This window comes from Lycium barbarum, chromosome 4 (genome assembly GCF_019175385.1).
Source record: "Lycium barbarum isolate Lr01 chromosome 4, ASM1917538v2, whole genome shotgun sequence".
NCBI classification, from domain to species: domain Eukaryota; kingdom Viridiplantae; phylum Streptophyta; class Magnoliopsida; order Solanales; family Solanaceae; genus Lycium; species Lycium barbarum.
Window position 1 is genome coordinate 9,963,837 of NC_083340.1, and position 19,943 is coordinate 9,983,779.

Genomic DNA, 19,943 nt, shown 5'->3' on the forward strand with positions numbered 1-19,943 from the left:
GTTCTGAACAATATTGTTCAACAAACTAAACTTAATTATTAGTACATTCAATTAAACTTTACTAATCAGGGGTCGTTTGTTTGGAAACAGGTTATTTCGGGATTACTTATTCTGGGATTAGTTATTCAAACTCCTCCACCCTCCCCCCCCCCCCCCCCCCCATAAACCTACAATCCCGGGATAAATTAGTTATATTGCAATTTTATTCCAACCAAACGTGGGATAAACTCATCTCCAGTGGCGGAGCCAAGATTTTAACTAAGGAGGTTAAAAAATGTAAAGAAGTAGAGAAACGAAGAAGCCATGGGGGTTCAACATCTACTACATATACATAAAAGATAATTTTCACCTTGTATATACAGTGTAATTTTGCGCCGACCCTTACTGGCTCCGCCCCTATTCATCTCAAATTTAATCCTGGAATTATTCATACCTTATCCCTCATACCAAACGAGCCCTTACAGTATTATTTTTTAATGATGTTACATTCCGTATTTTTGAACGTCGGATTAATTATAAGTTGAGGTGGGGCACACACGTCAAGATTTTTTTGGGGACATGTGACAAATTATATGAATCACATATGTGGAGTTAAACACAACTCAAGAAGGACCCTTGGGCCAAATCAAAGTGGAAGTCCTCCAAACGAATATTTTTAAGAAAACGTTTTCGGGGGACCTGACTTTGGGGGGAAAAAACGGTATTATAAGTTTGGAATTTGGAAAAATACCAAGAAATAGAAGTTGTAGATAATTGAATTAGCTTTCCAACCGTAGGTCGTGGGCCCTCACACGATATCGGGATCAAGAGTTATGACCGTTTTACTGAACGAAGGTCCAGGCAGAAAAAAGGTCTGCGCGAACGCGCCTGGGAGGGGCGCGAACGCGCAGAAGGAAAATCAGTAACACAGCGCGAACGCGCTGAACACTTTTCCAGATGGTTCTGGCAGATTCTAAAATGTTATATAACGGGGCTTTAGCCCCCAAACAGCAACAAAACACCCTCTAAGCCTCCCCAAAACCTCTGAAAACTTCCACCAACTTCCACCAATCAATTTTCACGCAAATCAAAATATAATTTTCAAATTCCGGTCCAGACAGCGCACAGTTGCAACTACAAAATTGTGTAGTAATGTGTTGTGGCTTAAGGTCAGGGTGAAGAAGTGAAGATACAGAAATATTATCGCGATATAGGTATGAATCCTTCATTGTTAACATTAATCTTGGTTGATTTACGGAGAAGGAGTTGTTTAATTGCTGTAAATTAATTTGGTTGGTGGAAATATGGTACAAACACCCTATGGGATGTTTTATGGAATAATTTGATGTGCGAAATAATACTATTGATTTTGGTATTGTTATTGTTGTACTGGCTGTTGAATTGAGAATTCGGGCTAGGCATATAAACAGGGGAGATGCTGCCCGATTTTCGGCAGAACATAAAATAGTAAAATTTGAAGTGTGGTGTAATTGTACGATGAAAAGACTAACATTTGTGTAAATCCTCTTAAATGTAGACTTGCAAGCTCGGACAAATAAGCGTAGCTTAGGAAGCGGACAAGGTATGTAAGGCTCACCTCTCTTTCTTAAGGCATGACCTCTATAAATTGAACAAATGACGTATATGCATGATTTCAAAGAAATTCTTGTTCTTAGAGCCATTAGGGTGGATAATATCTTTGACCTCCATAAGTTGTTTCATATGGCTTCGATACGTACTTGTGGAGATCAAAATAGAAAATTCCACTTTCAGATCCTAAAGCATAATGAAACCAAAAAGAAGAGAACAACATCATTTGAAAAATATAATTATCAATCAAAATAACACATGAATAAATTACCAAAAAAACATACACGGTAAGTAAAATTACACTCATGCACCAAATCAGAAAAATAGAAGAGAATAAATAATTAAAAAAATAATTATCAGGCAAAAATAACACATCAATGAATTACCAAAAACTTAAAAATAAGGTAATAACAATTACATCTAAAGTGATAAGTCAAGAAAGTCATTTAAGGGAATAGAAGCACAACAATAATAAAGTTGGTTGTTTCAGAAGAGAACCGGAACCTAAAGATCAAAAATCAAGAAATGCGTCAAAATAATAATATTGTAATTGCTTTGTGATGGAATATAATTCTATGAATTTGTAGTCAAGGATCCGTATCATACCCAACTCAAAATATTATTAACAGATGAAACTATGCTTGCAAACTGTTAAAAGGAATGACAAAGTACCGGATGGTAGAGCGAAGAACAAAAATGATTGTTTGAAGGAATTCTTTTGGTGCCATATTATCACATTAGGAATAGTAATTCAGTCTTCTCAAGTAGTTGGCCAGCAACTTTAGCATCACAATTCCATCGTCCATGGATATTTTGTTATTTATAGATAGATTAAACCATAAAAATTTAGGTAAAAGAAAGTGGAGGAGACATGTTATTTAATTAGAGAATGCAAATAGATGGAGATTTTTTACAACTCATGAAATGATAATGATGGTCTTAAAGGTTACTAAAGAGAGTGAAATGCATTAAACAGTATTCAATATTGAGTATTGCAAAAAGTGAGTTACGTATATTGAGAATTATTTTAACAATTGAGTTTTAATTTTTTTTTTTTAGTAGCATATAGGTGTAGAAAAATAGGAGAAAAGTCAAAAAATTGAGAAAAAAAATAAATGTCAATGGAGGCCATAGAGAGGTGCCACATAGGATTGTCTATGCCTAGCTTTATATTATATATAGATTAGAAGTATCGGTTATAAAGTCACTTCAGATTTGAATAAGGTGGAACAACCCAGGTGAGGACTCGATAACGGTGATAATGGCGGGAGGTCAAACATTCCGTTACAATTCCAACTTGACGGCGTTAACGGCCATGACTCCTCTTCCACTTTCTTCACTCTCTTCTCTTCACCTATTTCCTCCGATTCTCTCCGCCGTTTCACGCCGCCATCCACGGCGGCGCTCAGGTAATTCTTTCCCTGCACCTCCAATGGAAAATTCAATATTGCTTTACTTCCACGCATCGTAAATGCGGCTTTATCATAAGCCTTTGCTGCTTCAATTGCGGTTTCAAATGTTCCTAACCAAACCCTAGAACCACGCCGTTTTGGATCTCGGATCTCCGCCGCATACTTTCCCCATGGCCGCCGTCTCACTCCTCTGTAATGTTGCTTCCTCTCTTCAATCGAAACAATTGGATTATTCGATTGATGAGTCGAATTGCTCCACTCGAATTTCTTCACTGGAGGTAAATCAATTTTTAGTGAAGGTTTCCGATCAATAACTTTACTCGATTTCGGTGATGTGAGGTCGATGATTACTTGAGGTTTCGATTCAAACTGAAAGAAGTTGCTCTTGTTTTCATCGTAATCGGAGCTTGAAATCGACGGCTCCGATTCGAGTTTGACTGAATTTGCTGATTGAGAGCTCCAATTTGAAAATTCGGTTCCAAATTGAAAGAAATCAGCTTCAAAATCGGAGAAAAAATCAAAAGAATTCAAGCCATCCGTCACAGTATTATTAGTACACTCACTAGTACTAGTTAGTTCCGCTCCAAATTTCGAAGTTTTCGGGGAAAAATCCCCGAGGAGATGATTTCTAATTTCCTCCAATGCAAAATATTCATTAAAACATTCCATTACAAATCCAAAAAAATTGAGAAAAAAGAAAAGAGAGAGAGAGCAAGTGAAAACGAGGACGAATATGTTGAGATGGCCGAGTTGGCCTAAGATGACAGATTAAGGTTTAAATCCAATCATAACAATATTTTTCAGTTTGAAGAAAAAAAGTGAAGAAGGATGAATTATTCAATGAAGCTTTGTAAGTGTTTGATGAAGAGTGGATAGGGGAAGTGGAAATGTATATATATTACTATATATATATATATATAATAAGTGGCAATGTAATGAATTTTGTAGGCCTTAGTTAGTTCTCAACTTTCTTGTTGGAGAGTTTCCTAACCAAATGGTTTGCAATTTTAATTTTACCCTTGTATTTGATATTTATTGCATATATATTAAAGTATATTTTCAATAAATCTAGACACTTCCAAACTTATTTTGGTAATACATGATCCCTCAAATTAACTTTTTGTTACTATTATATATAAGAGCAAATGTGGGGATTTTTGTAGTCCTCACAATAATTTTTAAATTTTTTAAAAACTTTTTAATTAACTACTTTTAGGTCATAATCTTATTTATTTAAGTCAATTTTTTTGCTTTTTATTTTTAAGGTCTACTTTTCAAAAGCTATCGAACCTGGAGACTTTTGTAGTCCTCACAATAATTTTCAAATTTTTTAAAACTTTTTAATTAATTACTTTTAGATCCTAATCTTATTTATGTAAGTCAATTTTTTTGTTTTTTGTTTTTAAGGTCTACTTTTCAAAAGCTATCGAACCTCCTACCTCATTTTTCATGTTCTTTGATTTTCTGGTTGGTGCTTGATATCCGCATTTGAGCCCAATTAATCCAAATAATTCGCACTGTATCGCGCTTATTCGGGAGGAGCCTTCCTCCAAAGATTTTTTTCATATCCATGTTCGAACCCCTAATTCCTAATTAAGAGAGAAGCAGCTCCATCCGCTGCAAAAGTTAAAGTATGTATTTGTCTTCAAAGTTCATTAACTATGTATAAATTATTTATTTGGAACTAAATAACTTCAGAAAATTAGGATACATAAGTTATAAATGTCAAATTCTGGCTCCACATTTGATTTGAAGTAAATAATTTCATCAAAATGGAAGTTAAAGTATTAAAGGAGTGAAATGAAAATTTTGCTTTCATATAACTACCCACTTGCGGGACTACAATGGGTATATGGTGGTTGTTGTTGTTGTTGTTGTTGTACACTTGTACTAACACAAATTATATTTCTTTAGTTAAAATATCTACTTTTATATCTTGAGTTTGGGCCCGGGCTCAGCACGGGCCTCACATAACTAGTTACTATATAATATAAGAGCAAATGTGAGGACTTTTGTAGTCCTCACAATAATTTCCCAATTTTTTAGAAACTTTTTAATTAATTACTTTTAGGTCCTAATCTTATTTATTTAAGTCAATTTTTTGGTTTTTTATTTTTAAGGTTTACTTTTCAAAAGCTATCGAACCTGGGGATTTTTGTAGTCCTCACAATAATTTCCAATTTTTTAAATTTTTTTTAATTAATTACTTTTAGGTCCTAATCTTATTTATTTAAGTTAATTTTTATTTATTTTTAAGGTCTACTTTTCAAAAGCTATCGAACCTCCTACCTCATTTTTCATGTTCTTTGGTTTTCTGGTTGGTGCTCGATATCCGCATTTGAGCCCAATTAATCTAGATAATTCGCACTGTATCGCGCCTCTTTGGGGGGAGCGCTTCCTCCAAAGATTTTTTCCATATCCATGTTCGAACCCCTAATCCCTAATTAAGAGAGGAGCAACTTCATCCGCTGCACAAGTTAAATTATGTTTTTGTCTTAAAAGTTCATTAACTATGTATAGATTATTTATTTAGAATTAAATAACTTCAGAAAATTAGGATACATAAGTTATAAATGTCAAATTCTGGCTCCACATTTGATTTGAAGTAAATAATTTCATCAAAATGGAAGTTAAAATATTAAAGGAGTGGAATGAAATTTTTTCTTTCATATAACTACCCACTTGTGGGACTACAATGGGTATATGACTGTTGTTGTTGTTGTACACTTGTATTAACACAAATTATATTTCTTTAGTTAAAATATCTACTTTTATATCTTGAGTTTGGGCCCGGGCTTAGCACGGGCCTGACATAACTAGTATATATATATATATACACTGATGAAGTTAAGGAAATTGTCGGAAGATTATTTTGTTTTTATATAGTCTGAAGGTTCCTTTCTGGTGCTTCAGGTCTACGAACGAAGCTTTGGTCAAATAGATGATTGCCTTTAAGAATTAACTAATCAGATCATTAATAAAAAATAAAAAAAAAAAAAAAAATGAAAAAAGGGGCTGGGGACGGACAGCCCTATTGCGCTAAAAAAAACTACTAAGTGGACCTCTTTTTTGATTTGGAAGGAGTAATGTTTTTTTTTTTTTTTTTCTAAATTCGAAACTATTAAACATTAATCATGCTTAGATTAAATATTATATTTAACAATATAATTACAAAATTCATAGTAAAATACCTAGGTAAAAAATTATTTGAGGGTAAAATAATTTTGAAGGGTTGAGATGATGCCACGTGGCAGCCGTTAGTCATAAGGGTATAATTGACCCCATAGTATAACTGTAAGGGTATAATTGGCCCTAAAGTATAACGAAGGGTATAAATAAACTATTTTTCAAAGTTCAGGGATAATTTTAGCCCTTTTCCGTTTAATTTATGTGATATGTTTTTGTTTTAGTTCTGTTCAAAAGAATACACATGTTTTAATTTAAAATAATTTAACTTTACACTTTTTGTTTTACCCCCCGAATGTTACAACATGTTTAAGGTTGTAATTTTCAAAAGTTTGGTCACTCAAATATACTAGGCATACTCTCACCGTTTCGTATTACTTGACCCTCATACAATTTTTTTTTTTTTTTACTTGTCCATTTGAACAACTATATATTATTATTTTTCAATATTACCTTTAGCTTTAAGGTTAAATAACTATATAAAAATAGCAATCAAACTTAGATATCCAACACATGCATAATTACTAAGGTTATTTAGTAAAATAAATCCCTAATAAATAGTTTCTTAAGGAGATGTCAAGTCAACAAGTGTCGAGTAGAAAGCTAGTCACAAAGTGAAAATTTTGGATCATAAATTTTAAAGGTCTTTTTTTCTTTCTTAAATTTCATACCACTTTAATCTATATCACGTAAGTTAGAATGATGGGAACAAATTTCAAAATTCTTCAGTTTTTATTAGGGTTGATTTGTTAGAGGTTTTTAGATATGACGAAGTATTTTTAATACATTTTACTAGGATCATTTGCAGTCAAACGATCTGTTTCACTTGCTCTTCTTTAGTGCCAAGAGTCCACGTTGACATGTATATTTAATAGTAGTAATGTTTTAGACAGATTGACTGTGAATTTTTCTTTGGACTTTGAAATTGAAATTGCAGTTTCCTCAAGTAACTTTTGACGTCCACGTTGTTATTTCTTCTCTGTTGAGTACTTCTCGAAGATTTTACTTTTGCTTCACTTCTGGAATCAATTGCTTGTACGTGGACGAAAATGGGCAAATAATTTTCCAGTAGTATTTTTGGAGTTTTTTTCGCTCGTTTGCAGGTTGCAACTGTTTAATTAATGCAAATCAGTAGTATTTGATAAGGAAAAGAATTTCAACACGTCAAAACGACCAAGAAAAGTGCCATTCACGTGCAGATTTGGAGGTCAGATGGAATACTATTTCTTTTTCCGTTTACCAGGTTCAATTTCTCCAGCTAAAAATAGAAAGATGAAAATTAAAAGAAATTAAAGAAGACTTTCATTAAAAGGTGAAATGAACACTGTGACACTAGGTGAATAGCGGGCATATCTTGTAAACTTGAGTTATATAAAGCTCTTCATGACTTTTAACACTCATGCCAATGTGGGAGTCGCCTAAGGTGTAATCTGCATCTCAACTTCTAAAACTTTCCGGCCCACAAACCTGTCAATGCTAGTTGACCCGCCCTCATACTTTTCCATCAAGGACATCACATAAACTTATCAGGATTTTAAAAGAAATATTGTGGTTTTTTTACTTCGAAAGAAAGAAAAAATCTAGCCTAATCTAGGAATTTTTATCGACTAGCTAGAAGGTAAACCAACCTAAAATAAAGCTTGGAGTATTTAGTAGGAAGCAGTCTCCCTTCAATGGACCTTACCGGGTGCAAATTTGAATCAATTGGTTGGGACTCCAAAAAGAACACCAAACACCAGTGAAAAAAAGAAAAAAGAAAAAAAAACTAACATACAGTTTACTGGAACACGTTTTAATAGGTTATTGCAGAGGCAGCAATAAAAGGTAAGGATTGGGAGAAAACGGCCACTGCAATTAAAGTTTTAACCTTCGTGCATGGACTTACGAAAAAGTGATTGTATTCCTTAATCAATATTGTTTACAATGTTCTGAACAATATTGTTCAACAAACTAAACTAATTATTAGTACATTCAGTTAAACATTACTACTTAGAGCATTTTTTATTGATTCAAGAACTTATAAGAAAAGAGTTGGTTGCCCCATGCTTAAGCAAGCAACTTAAGAACGGAAAAGGGCCAAATATACCGCTGTACTATTAGAAAAGGGCTAAATATACCTTTCGTTGTACTTTGGGTTTAAATTTTATCCTACCGTTATACTATTGGTACAAATATACCCTTCCACCGTTAAAATTGTCCAAAGTGGACATCCAATCCTACTGGCACTAACAATATATGAGGTGGATGTCACGTGGCATGTTATCTCACTACCCCTAACCCATTTTATCCCTCCCTTCTAGTTGATCTTCCACCACTAAATTTCCTTCTCCTCCATCACCATTGCCATCATTGCTGCCACATGGCAGAAGTTGGATATATCAATGCAACTTGAAAATCTTGGTTCCTATTGCACCACTTTCTTTTGGGGTTTTAATGCCTGTCAATTGATTGGAAAATCATTAGAGCACATTGAGGATCTAACATTCAGTACCATTAATAAACTTTCGATATCCAATGTCCCACCTGGATTACAGAGGTGAGGATTGAGTTTCGTCCATTCTGTCTTGGTATCTCGCGTTTGACATTGTTGTAAAAAAGCTACTTGCAAGTTGCAACCATTTTATAGACTGATTTTGTTGTGTAAAATGCTCGTCATTAATAATTAATTTGCGCTTCTATTACCATTCGAAGTTTGATACTTTTGGACATTTTATCCGTTTTGGATGAGGTTTGCCTTCTGACATGTGGCGGCAATGATGGCAATGGTGGAGAAAGGTAAGGAAATTTAGTGGTGAAGAACAAATAGAAGGGAGGGGTGTTCGTAGAAAGGAGAGATGGTTGGCATCTCCCCCGACAGGGACGGGAACAGCCTTCGGGCTTTACCTGTTACCACACATCCGGTTAAGGCTCTCCACTTCGGTGGATCTTACCCCAATTTTTAAGACAAGTGAGGGATGGCTCAGTGGTTAAGCACCTTCACCCACGACCGGTAGGTCCTGGGTTCGAGTCACACTGGAGGGGAAGAGGGGAAGTGTGGAAACACTATAAATCGTCCTAAAAAAAAAAAAAAAAAAAAAAAAAAAGGGAGGGGTTAAATGGGTTAGGGATGGTGGGGTGGCATGTCACGTGGCATCCACCTCATCTATTGTTAGTGCCATGTAGGATTGAATGCCCACTTTGGACAATTTTAACGGTGGAAGGGTATATTTATACCAATAGTATAACGATATGGATATATTTTGACTCAAAGTATAACGAAGGATATATCTACTCTTTTCCAATAGTACAGGGGTATATTTGGACAGCAATTGATAACATTCTCTATACGAATCATCAACTCATAATTCATAATCATTATATATTTTGTTACATTATAAAATTAGAAGTATTGCTTATTGTCATTTCAGATTTGGATAAGGTGCGAACAACTCAGGTGAAGACTAGATAACGGTGATAATGGGGGGAGGTTAAACATTCCGTTACAATTCCAACTTGACGGCGTTAACGGCCATGACTCCTCTTCCGTTACTTTCTTCACTCTCTTCTCTTCCCTTCCTATTTCCTCCGATTCTCTCCGCCGCTTCACGCTGCCATCCACGGCGGCGCTCAGGTAATTCTTTCCCTGCACCTCCAATGGAAAATTCAATATTGCTTTACATCCCCGCATCGTAAATGCGGCTTTATCGTAAGCCTTTGCTGCTTCAATTGCGGTTTCAAATGTTCCTAACCAAACCTTAGAACCACGTCGTTTTGGATCTCGGATCTCTGCCGCATACTTTCCCCAGGGCCGCCGTCTCACTCCTCTGTAATGTTGCTTCCTCTCTTCAATCGAAACAATTGGATTATTCGATTGATGAGTCGAATTGCCGAAATCGATCCACTCGAATTTCTTCACCTGAGGCAAATCAATTTTCAGTGAAGGTTTCCTATCTATAACTTTACTCGGTTTCGGCGAAGTGAGATCAATGATTAATTGAGGTTTCGATTCAAACTGAAAGCATTTGCTTTTATTTTCCTCGTAATCGGAGCTTAAAATCGACGGCTCCGATTCGAGTTTGACTGAATTTGCTGATTCGGAGCTCCAATTTGAAACTTCGCTTCTAAATTGAAAGAAATCAGCTTCAAAATCAAAAGAATTCAAGCTACCCGTCGCAGTATTATTACTACACTCACTAGTACTAGTTAGTTCCGCCCCAAAGTTCAAAGTTTTCGGGGAAAAATCCCCGAGGAGATGATTTCTAATTTCCTCCAATGCAAAATATTCATTAAAACATTCCATTACAAATCCAAAAAAATTGAGGAGAAAAAAAAGATAGAGAAAAAGTGAAGAAGGTTTGTAAGTGTTTGATGAAGAGTGGATAGGGGAAGTGGAAATATATATACTCTGATGAAGGTTTGAAGATAATTTTGTTTGCTATATAGTTTGAAGGTTCCTCTCTGGTGCTTGAGGTCTACGAACGAAGCTTCGGTCAAATGGATGATTGACTTTAACAATTAACTAATTTAAAAAAAAAAGGAGGGGGGGTTGGAGGGGGGGGGGGGGGGGGGCTGGGGACGGACAGCCCTATTGTGCTAAAAAATAATGCTCAATTTTTTTTATTTTTTTTTGGAAATCCGCGACTAGGAGTGTTCACGCTTGGTTAAAAATCGATCCAAACCGATTAAATAAACGAATATTTACTTGGGTTGGGTTTAATTTAGTTTGAAATTCTTAAAAATTGATAATATATGATTTGATTTTGATTTTACTAAAAGCAAACCAAAGAAAAAAATCAAACAGAACTGACAAATTGTATACATAATTTTTATAATTATATATATACAATATATTAATTTTTATAAATACTTTGAAATAATTTGTATACTTTTTAAGCAAATATCTCTAATAGGCTAGTGAACTTTATACTTTAGGTCCATTTTAAAAAAGAAATCCATGAATTCAAACTCATTCATTCAAAGAAACAATTATGAAATTTTCCTAGTTTAATTTTTGTATTTCTTATAAACTTTATTCACTTAATTAAAACATATAAATCCTAAGAGAATTTCTCTATAATCCAAGAAAACTATAGCTACTCACAATAAAAGGGTAATAAGTTGAAAAAGCATAGAAAATTTTCTCCTAATTATAGGGAAAAACACGAAAGAGAGAAATACCGTTAATTTCTTAAGAACCGAAAAACCAACTCAAACCGAACCAAATCGACTACAACCAAACCGATGGATATGTATTATAGTTGGTTTGGTTTAATAATTCTAAAAACCGACTAGATTGGTTTGGTTTTGGTTTTAACTCAAAACCGACCCAAATCGACCCATGAACACCCCTATCCGCAACTATTAAACATTAATCATGCTTAAGATAATAATATATTTAACAATGTAATTACAAAATTCATAGTAAAATACCTAGATTAAAGGTTGTTTTTGAGTTTTTGAAATCGAATTCTACGATGCTGTATTCCGAAATCTAAGCTTCAAACTTATTCCTTGACTTGAATATACCGAGAATATTGACTTTTAGGTTAAAAAATAACATGAGAACACACTTTTGGAACGTGGGACCTCGGAAAATGGGTGTTAATGGCGTAAATATTTTTTAAAAAAGATGGGGGGACCGTTCGGGGAAGAGACTGTCGGGCACAAAATTAGTGCGCAATAGGACTTAACAGTGACCGTCACCGTTAACTGCTATTGTGCACTAATTTTATGCGTAAAAGACACTTTTATGACTTTTTTTTTTGTGAATTATTTTGGATAAAAATTTCACTTTTGGGATCATTTAAGTTGCGGACTCCGAACAATAGATGCATGTTGACCCTAGTTTTCTTTCATTCAGCGTAAACAGGACCCGATACTTTTCTAACCCAAAAAAAAAAACTTTGGAACCAAACTAACCCATTAAAAAAAAAAACCAAACTAGGCTTTACGCACAGATTCTGTGCGTGAAAGGACCAAACTGTAACTTTTTAGGTTTTGTCCTTTCACGCACAGATTCTGTGCGTGAAAGGGTATTTTTTTTTTAAGCTATCAAAAATCACATTTTTTTTTCATACTTCGGGCAAAGATTAGTTATGTTTCAAAACCCCGAAATATCAACATTTTATATAGAACTTAATATATTTTTTTGCGTGCAATAACGTCGGCTCATTACATCAAGTATACCTAAACGTTTGGATTGTCGTTTTAGGGGTTGTAGAGTGCCCCGAAGTAAGTTCTGTTTGCTTGGAAACTTGTCATCTTTGGAAATCAAATTCAAAATTAAGCTTTTTTCAGTACTTTGACCGAAGATTAGTCACGTTTCAAAACACCAGAATATAAATATTTTATATAGAACTTCATATTTTTTTAGCGTAAAATAATGTCGGCTCATTACATCAAGTATACATATATGTTTGCATCGTCGTTTTAGGGGTTGTAAAGTGCCTCGAAGTAAGTTTGGAAACTTGTTATCTTTAAGTTTTTTTTTCATACTTTGACCAAAGATTAGTCACGTTTCAAAACGTTGGAATATAAATATTTTATATAGAACTTAATATTTTTTTAACGTACAATAATATTGGCTCATTACATCAAGTATACATATGCCTCTTCACTCACGTAAATAAAAAATAAGGACCGGAGCAAAGGTGGAAAACTAGTTGTAAATTGTTAAAACTTTAAATGGTCATAACTTTGCACTCGAATGTCCGATTTACGCAGTTTTTTTTATTCAGGGTATTTTTTCGAGATCTACGTGGACAAGGCCGAGCCGATTTTCCAAAAAACGCTCGTTATCCCATTTAATTTGTATTTTCCCCCAAATTTGTGCAAAAATTTCATTCTTATCTAGTAAAAATCTAATTATAAAAAATCTATTTCGAGATGCTAATCCCGTGGTAATGATGTTTTGAATGTCAATTTCGAGGTTCGAAATTCAATTTATGAAAACGAGTTAGATAACATTAGTGAATAATATAAAAAATAACAAGTGTCTACTTTGTTACATTCACCAATTTGGCTTGGTGGTTTAGCCTCTCTTTTTTACTCACTTCTTTTTTATGCCAACAACATGAGATCAAACCTTGGTGGGAGCATTGAATGAGATATATTATGCCTTGGTTGAACCTCTCGTATTGGATATATTATTTTTAATATAATATTTTTATTTCAAAACACTTAAATCAAAATCTTATAAAATATGACACTTAGATCTAAAGATGACATGTTACCAAGCAAACAAAATTTATTTCAGGGCACTCTACAACCCCTAAAACGACGATCAAAACGTTTAGGTATACTTGATGTAATGAGCCGACGTTATTGTACGCAAAAAAATATATTAAGTTTTATATAAAATATTGATATTTTGGGGTTTTGAAACATAACTAATCTTTGCCCAAAGTATGAAAAAAACGTGATTTTTGATAGCTTAAAAAAAGAAAAAAGAAATAAAATACCCCTTTCATGCACAAATTCTGTACGTGAAGTCTAGTTTTTTTTTTTTTTTTTAATGAATTAGTTTAGTTCCAATTTTTTTTTTTTTTTTTTTGGGTTAGAAAAGTGCGGGGCTCACGTAAACAGCGAAGCACAAAAATAGTCAACAGACAATAACATGCAGATGGTAAACATAAGCAAGTACATAGGAAATTGATGAGTATGTCGTATGTCTTAACTTTCATGCAGAATGAAGACATCTGTTCTTTCTTTCTTGGGATAAACGTAATAAGTATTAAAATAATTTCAGAGATTTTCGTCGGACGATTTTATTTGGGGAAACAATATTTAAAATGCCTTAATTTTTTTAAAAGTAGATTTGACTCTTTGTTTTAATTTATGTCATACGTATTTTTTAATTTTGTTCAAAAGAATACACATGTTTTAATTTGAAATAATTTTATTTTGCACTTTTCATTTTACCCCTAAAAGTTATGACATGTTTAATATTGTAATTTTCAAAAGTTTGGTCACTCAAATATACTAGGCATACTCACCGTTTCATATTACTTGACCCTTATACAAAAATAAATTTTCCTTTTTTACTTGTACATTTGAACAAATATATATTATTTTCTTTCAATACTACCTTTAGCGTTAAGGTTAAATAACTATATAAAATAGCAATCAAACTTAGATTTCCAACACATGCATAATTACTAAGGTTTTTTGGTAAAATAAATCCCTAATAAATAGTTTTTTTAAGGAGATGTCAAGTCAATAAGTGGCTAGTAGAAAGTTACCGACAAAGTGAAAATTTTGGATCATAAATTTTAAAAAACTTTTGCTCTTTCTTAAATTTCATACCACTTTAATCTATATCACGTAAGTTAGAATGATGGGAATAAATTTCAAAATTCTTCAGTTTTTATTAGGGTTTGATTTGTTAGAGGTTTTTAGATTTGACGAGGTATTTTGAATACATTTTACTAGTATCATTTGCAGTCAAACGATCTATTTCACTTGCTCTTCGTTACTGTCAAGAATCCACGTTGACATGTATAATTAATATATTAGTAGTAATGTTTTAGACAGATTGACTTTTGAATTTTTCTTTGGACTTTGAAATTGGCATTGCAGTTTCCTCAAGTAACTTTTGACGCACACGTTGTCATTTCTTCTCTGTTGAGTACTTCTCGAAGATTTCACTTTTGCTTCACTTCTGGAATCAATTGCTTAATACTTGGACGAAAAAGGGCCAACAATTTTCCAATAATATTTTTGAAGTTTTTTTCGCTCGTCTGCAAGTGTTTAATTAATGTCAAATCAGTATTTGATAAGAAATAGAATTTCGACACCACAAAACGACCAAGAAATCTGCCATTCACGTGCAGATTTGGAGGTCAGATGGAATACTATTTCTTTCTCCGTTTACCAAGTTCAATTTCTCCAGCTAAAAATAGAAAGATGAAAATTAAAAGAAGGCAAAAGTCAAAAATAGCCCCTAAACTTTGTCACATTTTTTTTCTGGGCTATCTAAATCGAGAGTTGTATCTATTGGGTACTTAAACCAGTCTAAATTTAATCCTATTGGGCACCTCTTTCACAATAATCAACAAATTTAAGAGAGTGTATTACACTCTCCATAACGTGACAACTTTGTTCAATGAAAACGTGACACGTGGCGGTGGGGTCCATCATAATAATTACAAAATAAATTATACACCCCTCCCCCAATTTTCATCTCCTTCGCCCCCCCCCCCCCACTCTGGCCGTCGCTCCCCCACCACCGGCCGCCGCACCACCGCCCCCAACCGCCGTCTCCTCACCCCACCAATAATTTATTTTCCTTTTCTTCTCTTATTTAGGTCTATCAATGTCTTTACAAGACCCACCAACCTTTAATGAAAGGTGAGGTAAAAAAAGAGTCATAGTAATGGTGAATCTTCATTTTTTCCGGTGAACGAGTCATAATAATGGTGAATCCCCATTTTTTCCGGTGAACAAGATGGTAATGCTACTTTTCAGATCTAAAAAGGACAAAAACAATGATGGTAAAAATTAACATCCAATTCAAAAATTAATTTTATAGAAATAATTAAAAGAAATGAAGTGTTATAATGAAGAAGAAGAAGAAGAAGAAGAAAGGAAGAGAAATGTACAATGGATAAAAAAAAAAGGAAGAAGAAAGAGAAGAGAAGAGAACTACAATGAAGAAGCAGAGAAAAAAAAAAGAACGTACAGTGGGGTGGGGTCAGGGGACAGACAGGCGGCTGGGGGGGGAGGTGGGTTAGTTTTTTTATTAATTTATCTATCAAATTTTATTTGAAAGAGGTAAAATTTTAACCCAAAAAAAAAAAAAATTAAGGATGAAAGGGCTGTCCACGTGCCCAACAAAAAGTGGAATTAATTGCTGCGCCACATAGGCGCCACATAGGCAAAAGGTACCCAATAGGATCAATTTAGACTGGTTTAGATACCCAATAAGTACAACCCTCGATTTAGGTAGCCTAGAGGAAAATGTGGTAAAGTTTAGGGGGCTATCTATAACTTTTGCCTTAAAAGAAATTAAAGAAGACTTTCATTAAAAGGTGAAATGAACACTGTGACACTAGGTGAATAGCTGACATATCTTGTGAACTTGAGTTATATAAAGCTCTTCATGATTTTTACCCCTCATGCCAATGTGGAGTCGCCTAAGGTGTCATCTGCATCTCAACTTCTAAAACTTACCAGCCCACAAGCCTGCCAATCCTAGTTGACCCGTCCTCATAATCTTTCGTCAAGGACCCATCACATAAACTTATTAAGGGCTTTAAAAGAAATCATGTGGTTTTTTTACTTTGAAAGAAAGAAAAATTCCAGCCTAAACTAGGAATTTATATCGACTAGCTAGAAGGTAATCCAACCTAAAATAAAGCTTGCAGTTTTTAGTAGGAAGCAGTTCTCCCTTCAATGGACCTTACAGGGTGCAAATTTAAATTGTTGGGACTTCAAAACGAACGCCGAACACCGGTGGAAAAAAAAGACTAACATACAGTTTACTGGAACACGTTTTAATAAGTTATTGCAGAGGAAGCAAATAAATGGTAAGGACTAAGGATTGGGGGAAAACAGCCACTGCAAATAAAGTTTAACCTTCGTGCATGGACTTACGGTAAGCCAGTTAACCGGTTGACCCGGGACCAGTTAGCAAACCGATCGGTTACCGGTTTCCGAACCGGTAAAGTTGACGGTTACTAGTTAATCGGTACCGGTTAGTCGGTCGATTTGGCTTTAACCGGTACCCTTCTATCAAACCGGTAACCGGTTAGCCCAAAAATGATTTTATTTTTTATTTTTTTGCTTAATTACATATTTTACACATAAATTAACACTATAGTTTATTAGTTTGTGTATGTGTATATATATATATATATATATATATATATATATATAAGTTTTATATATATCTAGATTATAAATATTAAGAAATTCAAGATTGTACTGGACACAACTCGTAGACACACCCTAGGACGAACTGCTTTGATGTCACTTTTGTCACGACCCGACTAGAGGGCCATGACGGGTACCCAGAGCTGACCACTGAGTACCGTTCGCCATACCATTAACCTGCCCAATCGGTACACAGATAGTCCCGTGGTGATGCTTTTCATTACCTGGTCACAAACTATTCTTCAAAACACGTACATTTACATATATATACATAAGCCCTCACGACAACAGAAGAATAAGATACAAAATATACAACGAGGGTCATAATGTCTACTACCCACACATAAGTATCTACGAGCCTCTAACTGAAATACTGAAGTCATGAAGACGGGACAGGACCCCGCCATATCCAAGTATGTACACAAAAGAATATATCAGAACTGCACCTTCGGAATATGGAAGTGCTCCTGTGCAGGCTGATCTGGCTCCTAGGAAGCTGGGTCGTCTCCCTGTGGGCATGAGCACAACGTCCACAAAATAAAAGGACGCCAGTACGAGCAATGTACTGAGTATGTAAGGCATGCATCATAATATAATAAGAAAGCAAGAGAGAAAAAGATATAGAGATAACCTGTGACTGCTTGCCTCTCAAGGCGAAGTCATGCATGCAAGCTTATATAAATACAATATCATATCATGTCGTGTATTGCTGCGGAACGTGCAGACCAATCCATTTATCCGTGTATTATAGTCATATTTCCGTGGAACGAACGGCCCGATCCATATACATATATATCCCGCGTCCGGGCATCGTTTACAACTGATCAAGTGGCTATGCGTTTATAGCGCCTCACCTTTCCTATAACCCCATATATACATATACATATACATATATATAAATATATCATAGCATATGTAGCATGCATGAGAGCTCAAAAAACGCTATGACTCTATCGGAGTGACGTAAGGTCGTGAACCTCCGATTATATTATGGCCTTATCATCATCGCTATGTCTCACCTTGAGGGAACTAACATCATGAGGTGAGACCATAATGAAGAATAACATCAATGGAATCATAAACATAGAAATATCGACTTCATGAACACATCATTATCATCGTCACTGTCATGGAACATGTTGCATAAGAAACTCTTGAAGATCTTTAACTTTCATGTTTAGGGGTGTAAGAAGGTCATAGAAACGTGGAGAAGAAATTATAATACAAGAATCATGCCTTGAAAGAAGGAGACAAACCTTACGTACCTTTATATCTCCCTAACGATAGTGACTTCGTGCTCTCCTTCCGAATTCACAATTCTACATACAAAAGGGTTCATACGAAGATTAGATTGTTGGAAGTATACTTAAGTTTAAACTAAAACGACTAAGGCTAACGAAAATTGGGCAGCATGTCCTTTATTTCAACAACTTTTCCTCATATAGTAAAACAACTCCCAAACATTACGACACCCATAATATCATAATACGTAAACTCCTTCGAATTATACATTATTCAACTTCCAAATTCACTCCCAAGATCCTCCATAACCATAACTATAATACATCATCATGTTTATCATTCATCTAATACCTCCTCAACATCATTAGCGCCATTCGTAACAAGATTATACTCATATTACACCATGAATCATGACTCAAGCTATCTTTCGACTCAACATACCATTATTTGCATATTTGAGTTCATATTCCATATTTATTTCTAATTCAAGTTCTTTAACTACTTAACACCATCACTAACGTGAAATAATCGTAAAAATCACCTTTTCTTATGTAGAGATGGTCGCTTGAATGAAAATACTTCTCTTAAGAAAAACTCAACTCCAACACCAAAGAGATTCTTGATCTCTATCAACCCTAGGAATCATCCACACCTTTGATTTCACCAACTTTGGATGTTTGATCTTTGATTTCCTTCCTTGGATATGTGTTAGTGTGATATGGAGAAAATTCTAGAGGTCTTAGGAAGGTTGGAGAAGTGAAAAATGAGAAAAAGGAAAGGAAACTGTGCATATATAAAAATTGAACTCGGACCCGACCTGAAACTTACGGTCTACTATACGGACCTTATAAATTATACGGTCTGTTTAATGGACCGTATGTTTCTTCTAGAAACTCACACTTCACTGGAAGGGTTCTACGGCCAGGTATACGGTCCGTATAAAATATACGGTCTGTATATATGACCGTATAATCCGCAATGTTTTCGAATTTGTTCTCGTCGCTTCGTTTGATCTCGAATCCTTATGGAAATTTCTTGGTACCTGTTTAACACTTCCTTAATGACCTAACGAACATTATAACTCTTCCTCAAGACCTTACCAAATATTCATTAGTTTGATAACCATGAAATCCTTCCCAAACATAGCTTATACTCCGCTTCCTTTGACGACCTTGTTTTACCAAGTCATATAACTTATTATTGTATATGCCTTAAGGTTTCCAATCACCCTCTTATAGTTGTGAAGGCTTCATGTTCGCCTTAAGATGACGTTAGTCTATTCACGACGCAACGACATGAAATTGTCGAGGTGTAACACTCTCCCCCCCTTAAGAATATTCGTCCTCGAATGTTAAATTCTCGGGAATCCTATGAAAATTTCGCCAGAGTTTCCCCTGTAGTTTGACACTATCATCTTGTCACAGCAACCCAAAATAACATCGCCACATAGGGCTATAACATCTACAATAAGAAACATGGCCACACACGACCTAAAAGTGATAAAGGAAACATTTCATACCTGGGAGCACTGGCGTTTCATATTGAGCCTCTTCGAGGGGTGGAAATAAATGCGGATACTTGGATTTCATAGCTTCCTCGGCTTTACAAGTCATTTCTTCTCTGTTATTATTCCTCCACAAAATCTTGACTGAGGCCACTTCCTTGTTTCTGAGTTTCCGCACT

The 19,943-nt window shown here is 34.7% G+C and overlaps 2 protein-coding genes and 1 non-coding gene across 3 annotated transcripts; 1 reads left to right on the forward strand and 2 right to left on the reverse strand.

Annotated features, from left to right (window-relative positions):
* Positions 1–2,454: 2,454 nt before the first annotated feature.
* Positions 2,455–3,912, reverse strand: LOC132638176 (ethylene-responsive transcription factor 5-like). Its single transcript, XM_060355144.1, has one exon. It carries the CDS (start codon positions 3,648–3,650, stop codon positions 2,766–2,768), a length of 885 nt encoding a protein of 294 aa, XP_060211127.1. The 5' UTR covers positions 3,651–3,912; the 3' UTR covers positions 2,455–2,765.
* A 5,070-nt stretch (positions 3,913–8,982) lies between these two features.
* Positions 8,983–9,108, forward strand: LOC132639013 (U6atac minor spliceosomal RNA). Its single transcript, XR_009582062.1, has one exon. It is a non-coding gene; the product is annotated as a U6atac minor spliceosomal RNA (small nuclear RNA).
* A 385-nt stretch (positions 9,109–9,493) lies between these two features.
* On the reverse strand, positions 9,494–10,557 carry LOC132635156 (ethylene-responsive transcription factor 5-like). The gene has a single exon (XM_060351425.1). The coding sequence runs from the start codon at positions 10,444–10,446 to the stop codon at positions 9,571–9,573; it is 876 nt and encodes a 291-aa protein (XP_060207408.1). The 5' UTR covers positions 10,447–10,557; the 3' UTR covers positions 9,494–9,570.
* Positions 10,558–19,943: the final 9,386 nt, after the last annotated feature.